Genomic DNA, 9,439 nt, shown 5'->3' with positions numbered 1-9,439 from the left:
GTGGGATTTCCAGTTCCAAACCCCAAAACTGAAAGTGTGGCTCCATTCTTCTGATATTGTAAAGATGGGGATTTTAACATGAGATTCTATGGCAGGCGTGCTCATAGTCCAGCCAGGGGGCCAATCATGGCCCTAGGTCAGATTTTATATGGTCCCTGACTCCTACCATAAAATGTATTATTTATAGTCAGCAATCATAAACAGAATTAATAAAATGTAATTTCTCTTTTCACCATGAGTTGGAAAGTGAAATTACCAAGAAGTGCATAGGAGTTTTCTACACTCACACAATAAACACAATAGTGAGTGTCGTTTAAAATAAACCTGAAATGCTGATATTCAGCAGCTTCACTGAGGTTTCAGGTATGCCAGAGAGCTCAATCTTTTTTCTTTTTTTTACACAATGATTCATTGATTTTTTTTTGGAACAATACAAACAGCAACAAATCAGCACAGCCAAATACAAACAAGAAGAAGAGGAAGAAAAAAAACAAATACAGGTACATGAGTTACAAGTGTGCATGTCTGGGTCAAAATATGTACAGTGTTCCACATTTAAAGTCAAGAGAAAGAAGAAAAAAAAGGGAGAAAAAAAGAGGGAATACAGATATTAATTATTATGTTTAAAAACAAAATGTGGTCCCCCTTTATGCAATAGCACAGCAAGGTCACGAGGTAGGTGATCAAGCAAAGGCTGCCATATCCTACAGAATGCATCACAATTGCCCTTTATGATGGCACTAAGGCGCTCCATTGGCAGCACCTTGAACGTTTCTCTGTACCATTGTGTAACAGTAGGGTGCTGTCTCTGAATCCATTGAAACAGTACACATCGCCTCACTAAATGTAAAAGTTTACATAACAAAAGCATTTGTACAGAAGACAGAGAAAGCTCTTCTATAGACAGACCCAAAACGAACAGGACAGGGTTCAGTGGGATCGTCTGGTGAAAGATTGAGCGAAGCTCTATAGCAATATTCTTCCAAAATCTAGTAATTAAAGGACATTGCCGTATGCAATGGTAGTAAGTCCCCACATCCATATCGCACATTACACAATGAGGAGAAATCTGAGGATGAACTTTATTTTAAAACTCTGGGGTACGCTGCAGTCTATATAAGATTCTGTAATGGCTTTCCTGGAGTCTGTTACAGGAAAACAATTTCTTGGCAGATCTAAAAGTTCTGGACCATGCTTCTGCACTAAGCTCAACTTTGAGGTCGGTTTCCCACCGAACCCTGGCCCTTATCGGTGGTTACAAAATTCAGAGACAATGATTTCCTGAAACATACAAAGACAAAACTAATTTAAAGACAAAACCTTTAATGAGCCAAAGCCGACACAAATGTGTTTAATCTACTTTCTAATCCATTTATCATAAATGTAACAATGAACGTGTTTAGAAAGTTGGCACATACATGTAATTTTTCATCTTTTTATGCATCCATCTATAGAACGCTGCATGTTATATTCTAAATCTGCCTGTTCTTTTTTAGAAACCTGCCTGCAAAAAATAAACCTAAAGTATGTAATACATCAATGTAATCACTTTCAAGATGGAGAAAGCATAAAGTTTGTCTGTAAGTGACAGTTATGGATACCTAATATGATAAGGAGATTCTGCAGGTCAATTATCAATGTATAAAACTAAATGTACTGTAGTGACACAGGACACAAACACGGAAGCAAGATATATAATTAGGATTATTTATAGTAAATATGAATAAATTATTGCAATTTCTTTAACCATTGAGAATGACTAAATCCTTCAGGACAATATCACATCAATGCACTGAACTCACTATGTTATCCATCCACAGAGTCTCCACATGTTCTCACTGTAATTTCGCCCTCATGACTGAATTTATGCTTGCGCTAATCAATCTGAATGTTCACGGGGGATCAAACGCATTTTACTCGCAGTACTCAAGTTGACTTATCTTTTTTTGAATGATGACTTACTCACAACGTGGAGGCTTAAAAATAGGCAAATCTTGTACTTAACCATTGGTGAATTGGCTGTGTGCCTCCAGAGATTTATAATTGCGCAATTGGCTCGCCGTGTATGCACTGACTCCAGAGACGAGGTATGAAAATATATCAGGGTAAGTTAATAGCGGTTTGGTCTTCGGGGTTTCTACTCCACTGCCGTATTTCATACAGGTCCACATTTCCAATGCACGCTATTTTTTGCAAGTACCATCTCTTTGCATCCGGACGCGATTTGTCTCAATAACATCCTTTTTCTTTTGAGCTGTTTTTAAGCATGGTTCATAGCAGTCTTCCTTCCAACACAGTTTGTTTTGATTCGTGGCCTTCAAATATGGCACCGAACTCCCACAATACATTGCGCCGTCAATTCCAAAGCCCTATATACATATTTTCCGCACTATAAGGCGCACTTAAAATCCTTTAATTTTCTCAAAAATCTACAGTGTGCCTTATGTATGCATTCTGGTTGTGCTTACTGACCTCGAACCGATTTTATGTGGTACATGGCACTCAAAAATCTGTCAAAAATTCTTTAGTAAGCATTTACTAAATGTAAAAGTAACACACCACTTGATGGATTGTCAGAGCATTACGGCTACTGTTCCAAGCCTGGCGGTGGAGTAATCAGGGTCCAAACTCCGCTTCAGGTCCTAAAGTCAAACGAACACGGCGGCATCACTGACAGTTAAGACTGTCTAAATTCTTTCATCTTTAATAAAATGATCAGTGTTGCTGCTTTACTAGGTGTAACAATTAATTTTAACATCCAGGCATCCATGAAAACAGAATTTATTAAATTTAACAGAATTAGAAGTTAGCAGGAAGTTAGCTCGCTATTTTCCACCTAAACATGATATACCATGTTCTGACAGGGATTTCTGAAAAAATTAAATCGTACAGCTCTGCTATCACTTCCAACATAAATGAAGACAGAAAACTAAACAGCAGTGACGTTTGTGGGATTACTGATGTTGGGCTAGCTGGTATATAATGATGTGCTACGTGATTGCTAGCAACACAGCTATGTTAGCATAATATAAACGGTGAATCTGGAGGATAAACGGTAACCACTCGATAAAAGTTAATGTTCACCCGTTCATCGACAGTGCACCTTCTAATCTGGTGTACCTTATGGTCCGAAAAATACGTACAATGATTTAAACGAAATCTTACTAGGAATGTTTCAAGTAATGCAGAGACATTTGTTTTTGGGAGCGCCTGGAAACTGTGAAAATATTTCAGTGGAGTGGAAAAATACCCCGCTGAGTCATTGAACATCTCCTAAGTTTAAGGCTTTAATGTTTCAATTTTATTTTATATTTTGGTTTGCTTTGTCAGTTTACATGATAACAGCAGTTAGACGTTTTTGAAAGTATCTCAGAGGAAGTAAGTTTGAATTTGATTTAACCACAGAGGCGTCTCATAATATAGATCAGTCATTATTTCGTCGCTCAGTTGATTTCTCCCAAAAAGGCATATGATTGCATAGCCGTGAGACAAAAAACACTAACCAGCTAAACAAATCACACAAAAAATGAGATGAGGTGTTAAATACTTTATGCATCCTTTATTTGGTAAATCTTTTTGTTACAGTACTTACATATGTGAGATGCCTCTCTGCCACACAGATGTATAGTATTTTCACTGCTGGTGTCACCAGCCGTTAAACAGCAGACCACAGCAAAATACACTGTACTTACCACAGCTGACTGTTAGAAAATGATATTGCTGCACACTTTAAACGGTCTCAGCTTCCTTGGGAAATTGCACCTGTTTACTGAACTGTGTTGGACTTCCCGTTCAGCCTGATGTCGATGCGGATGCCCATCTCATCAACATCCTGTCTCAGGGTAGACAAGGGTTGTGTAGCTGTCCTGTTCCTTTCTGAAATTGATCACCATCTCTCTGGTCTTCTTCACATTCAAAAGCAGATGATTCCTTTCAGACCACTCCAAAAAATTGTCCACAATGCTCTGTAAATTAAACTACCGGAGACTAATGACAGTATTTCTGTATGTGGCATGACCCAGAGTTGTATTGAAAGTCTGAGGTTGTACAAGGTGACTAGAAATGGAGACACCACAGCCCCACAACACCAGACAGATCACTTCCCAGTATCATGTACTACAGCCAGTCTGTCAGGTAGTCATGAGATGGTGGATGTGTTTACTGAGATTTCCAGTAGCATCTTTTTTTTTTTAGTAACAACAGCTGAATTGTTTTAAATGTACCCAAAAAATCAAAACAGGTGATTCTCACTGGAGAGCTGTTAGTATCTGGCAATTAACTCTCTGCAGATGATTACAACACCATGGTTTTGGTGTAAATTTTACAATTGCTTGACTCACAGGAACTTAAAGGGATGCACTCTGGATATCCACCCGACTGACACAGCTCTTGTTGTTCAGTATAAGGTGGAGGCAACTGTTCTTGGGGAGCTGGAGGAACCCAAGGTTGTCGTCCAAAAAGATTGTCAGAAAATGTGAGACTAATTATTGACATGAGCTGATTTTTTGTTATGTACCTTACATTAAAAAAAAACATTGTAATTTAATGTTTACCTTTGCATTTTTGCCACTTTTAGCATTTGCCTAAAAAGCCTGAATGCCAGCACAGATACACACTCTTGCTCAGAAGGTGGTTGAGGAATGTCCACTGATTCACCCATCTAAACTCCATGAAGTGGAACAGTTGCTCTTCTACCTGCAAAACGGCAAGCAATCAAATGGTACAGATGAGTTTTCTAGGACTACTTTAATATGACTGCGAGCATTTGTTGTAAGACTCATTCTTTATGAATAATGGAACTAGTTTATCGTAATAGTTTTGTTGTGGATGTTGCTTTTCACAGACACCAAGGAGAAGAAACGGATATCACTTCGAGACTTTCCTCCTTATGCTGGATTAGAAGTAGGGACTGATTTTAAGGCTCCATCAAAATCTTGTTTTAGTTAATAATGGAGTGCAGTGTTGGATCATATGTAAAACAGTATATATGTTTATATACTATTCTTCAATATGGTACTGTATTCTCTTTGAAGACTGGTGTTTATTTTCTTACAGGTGGACAACAAAGCGGGCATCATCAGAATTGATGAATATGTGAGCTGCTTTATGAGGACATTGAGGAAAAGACCAGAGGACCAACTCTCATCCTCCAGCTGGCTCGCAACCCAGATAACCTGAGGGAACTCATACAGAATGGTTACTTTCTCTAGTAGTTCTATGTTTTTGGTTTTGCAACGTTATTTTATGTCATATGCTAATTAATGGTATACTTCCAACTTTTGGTTCAACCAGCTTTATCAGAGTATGGTGGATCAAAATCCTAGTTTTATATTATCACGCAGTGCCCATGTGTGATATGTAGTGTTCATTCTTAAACACGGTAAAATTGTTACTTGAAAATTCATAATAACTGAACACAGCGTGAGGTATTCTGTTGAAAATGTACTGGTATCTCTTTTATAATTGTGGTTTATGGTTTAACTTGTTTTGTGCTCTTCTGATTACTTTTAATTATATCAAGTGACCTTAGGAAAACACTAATTATATCAGCCGGGAGAGAAAAAGAGCACTGAGGGACGTCTGTCAACCGGGCAGCGACATGGAAACCGGTCCAGTCCTGGCTAGCAGGTGAGCTCGAGAGAGAATTCAAGAATTTCAGCATAGGGATCCCATATGGAAAAGAAATTGTGAAAACTTATAAAAGACTTGCATAAGATGTGACCTACTTCATATAGTTAATCATATAAGGTTTATATGATTCACTCATGAAAGTGGCCACTGTCTCATTACTTTCATATATTGTTTTAGTAAGTATCCAAAACATACGTTTCATTTATATAATTTTTCAAGGGATCTTATATCTGTTTTCACTCTTGTATGCTTTTCATACAAGTTTCACACAAGACAGATAGAAACTTTATAAGATTTACATATATCTTTTCCATATGGGATAACAATGAATGAGAGGCAAATATGGAGACATATGACAACAAGATGGATCTAAGGTGTGTCTGGTAGGACTATATGGAACACAAAGTTGGCTAGGGATGGACTGTACATAATAACAAGCACTAGTATGAGTGTGACAATCTTTCGTGAGTCATATCTCATTACTGGAGGGGGGGCTTTTCAATACGAGAGACATACCCCCCAAAAACAAAAAGAGGAACAACAGGTGGGGAAGGTGGCTGGTACATCTTTATTGAAGTCCTCTTATTTGTACATAGTTAAACTAAGTTGCAGTTTGTTAATGAAAATGTTTTATTTAAACAAGGGTTCAATGGGGTGCCTGTGGGGGTCTCAAAAGACAGCCAGTAAATCACAAAAGGATAATGCATACTACACATGAAGAAATAAAGTGTATGTCCTTAATGTTGATGGCACTGGTAACCCAGTTAAAAGAGCCGAGATTATGACTAAACTCAAAAAGGAGAAGACACAGATAATTTTCTTACAAGAAACTCATTTATCAAAAATAGAACACGAAAAATTAAGGAAATTTAGGTTCAAAAAAACCTTCTACAGCTCTCATACAAATTCTAGGAAAAGAGGGGTTGCAATTCTGATAACTAATTCCCTTAAGTTTGAATCTCGCAAAGAAATAAAGGGTAAGGAAGGTAGATACGTTATAGGCTACGTCCACACATACACAGGTATTTTTGAAAACAGAGATTTTCCATTTTTGTTTTTTTTAAAAAAATCTTGTCCACACGTGCAGTTTTGAAAAATCTCTCCGTCCACATGTAAATGGCCAAAACACAGTCAAACGTTGTGAAGAACCAAATCCAAGCCGTGTAGAAATGTTGGCCAATTAGAAGTCTAGAAGCCTGGGAGGGAAAGAGTAAACAGGATTTTATGCAGTACTACTGAAAAGTATTTGTGTTTTTTTGGAAAGACAGATAGTTTTGTGCAGTGTTGGGTGTAACGCATTACTATTTATTTTTCTAATTATTATTATATTTTTTTATATATTGTTTTTTCTTTTTTTCCCTCTATAGATCCTATATTTGTGCCTTAAGTCTGTGACTCTCTGTATTCTATTTCTCTGAAGAAACTGTATTTGTACATAGATAGGAGAGTTGTTCAAATAAATAAAATTTAAAAAAATAATAATAATAATAATTTAAAAAGCCGCAGTCTGAATGAGGTGGTCATATACTGAGATCAGATTATTAAGTGTTTGTTCAAAGATATTCTTCCTGGATCATTCTCTGACTTGACCTTACTCAGATCTATAAAAAGTCTTTATGCTCAAAATTGGAATTAAACTCACATGACTTTTAGAAGACGAACCATGAATTACTGCAAACCTTTACTTAATGACTGTATTTAGATCAAAATTGCTAGAACTCACTAAGATCTCAGTGTTATAGCTCCTTCACTCTGCTACTCTTTGACTTGGGAAGAAAACAGAGCTCAGCTCCTGCTCGTCTCCCTTTCGTGACCAAAAGCCCTTTTTTTCCTGTAACAGCATGTATCCATCATTGCCTCCATCCTTTGTGAGATGGCACAACTTCATTTGTTTCTGTCATAAAGCATTGTCTGCTCACTCCATCTGCCACGCCACATCAGGCAGTCCAGTACTGATAAGAGCCAAGTATTCATGTGAACCGAGACTCTGGGGTCAGGGTGGAAAGAAGAGATGAACACTGAAGCATATGTTGGATGTGAAGCACCCACAGGTCACAATCCCCAGTAGCAGTCAGCATGATCACATTACCCAACACTCTTTTAAATTAACCTCCAGTTGCACTTTCAAAAACTCTGCTTTTCCTTTCTTTTCCTTCTTCATTCCTTTATTTTGTCTCCTGCATATGCATTACACATATCTATAATGACTCTTGTTTACCCGTGTGTTCCCAGAAACTGTCCTTAGAGCCTTGGCCAGAGTCCTAAGAGAAGACTGGAAGTGGAGTATGGACTTGGCAACAACCATCATCTCTGTCTTCTTCTGTTTCTCCAGGTAAAAAATCTAGTATATTGTTTCAAGAGTAGTAATATAGCAGGGCATTCAAGCCACTCTAGAATAAGCTTGGTGTATCTACAATAGAGGCAGGGAGAACAGTGATGTGGTTTGCTCCTTAACTGCATACTGCTCCAGCACGCTGCTGAAATGGGAAGCAACAGAGGGATTAGCTCATGTACAAGAGATGTGCCAGTCACCTCACCTGTTGATGGCCCTGAGCCATCCAGCTCCACCTCCCCCATTTGGAGCTGACCCAAGACCCCACCTCAACACCATAGTTAGATACATCTTTTTATTAAATCAATTTGTATGGATACCCCTAGCAATATACTCACTACATGGCCAAAGGTATCTGGACATCCGAACATACCAGCCATATGCATCTTGTTAATATATTGTTAGATTATTTATATTATTATATTTCAGTTGTCCTGTTCCGGGGTCATGTTCATGTTTATCTGCTCTCTCTCTGTCTCTCTCATATTAATCACCCATCTTTGGCAGCAAAGTTTTACTCTTTAGCTGTGTGTTTTGAAACGATAAAATAAGCCCTCACTAAAACAACACATAAACGTCTGTCAGGGCGAATTTAGGCTTCAAGATGTATGTCTGAAAACTGATCGTCATTCTTGGCTTGTCTCCCTGTCCGTGTTACACTAATTGGCTTGTGAAATGGCTCAGGTTGGGCTGATTATGCGTCAGACAAGGACATACTGTTTGACTGGATGTGTTTTGACTTTGTCAGTTTGCTTTGTAAAATATTTCAGGGGTGACCGATTGGGTAATTTCAATGACAGCTGGAATCCCAAATTTGATTAAAAGAAAAAAAAATAGTTTTGAAAATTCACTTTTGGATAAATAGTAGTCTTTTACTTCAGTTCCATGGAATGATCACACATTTCAAGATTGGGTCCCTGTGTGTGAACATCATTGAATATGAGCTGAAGAAGTATGACCTTTGGCAAGATGAGCTGCAGAAGAAGGAGGCTTATATCCTTTTATAAAGAGTCAAAAACACTTGATTATGTGTTTTTTGTGGTTTGTATTTATTTGAGTTCCTTGACTATTGCTACATGAAGCACTCTCTGAGGACAAAAATCTAAAGAAAGTAGAGGAAGAACACAAGAAGTCTATGTAGACTTAATTTTAGTGGGTGATTAGTTCAGCTGTCCTGTGGCTTGTTCTCCGTATGCAGCTATAATTGTTGATAAATTAGGTGTGATTCCTGCTGTTTTGGTTCTTTGACCCGTTGTTGCTCCAGAAAATTAAATCAGCTAAGTTTATTTAATTTCACAGACATTATATGATAACTTAAACTGCATCATTTGGCCATAACTGCAGCACTTTTGTGAGTTAAAAAGTGGCCAGAATAATTATTTTATCTGAGTTGAGCACTGAAGTCAGATAAAAAGTCAGATCGATAGAAATCGAGTAGAAACTCTGAGTAAGGCTCAGGTAGATGATGGATAACAA

General features: G+C 37.7%; 1 protein-coding gene across 1 annotated transcript; it reads left to right on the top strand.

Moving 5' to 3' along the window:
- The first annotated feature begins 4,246 nt into the window (after positions 1–4,246).
- kifap3a (kinesin-associated protein 3a) lies at positions 4,247–5,846 on the top strand. Its single transcript, XM_040048573.1, is given in 6 exon segments — positions 4,247–4,474; positions 4,577–4,612; positions 4,614–4,720; positions 4,844–4,902; positions 5,056–5,092; positions 5,095–5,846. Coding segments are annotated over 6 exon segments (540 nt in total). The 5' UTR covers positions 4,247–4,289; the 3' UTR covers positions 5,211–5,846.
- Positions 5,847–9,439: the final 3,593 nt, after the last annotated feature.

The sequence above is a fragment of the Simochromis diagramma genome, unplaced genomic scaffold (assembly GCF_900408965.1).
Source record: "Simochromis diagramma unplaced genomic scaffold, fSimDia1.1 OVJJ01000557.1, whole genome shotgun sequence".
Lineage (NCBI taxonomy): Eukaryota > Metazoa > Chordata > Actinopteri > Cichliformes > Cichlidae > Simochromis > Simochromis diagramma.
This window is presented reverse-complemented; position numbering and strand designations above follow the sequence as displayed.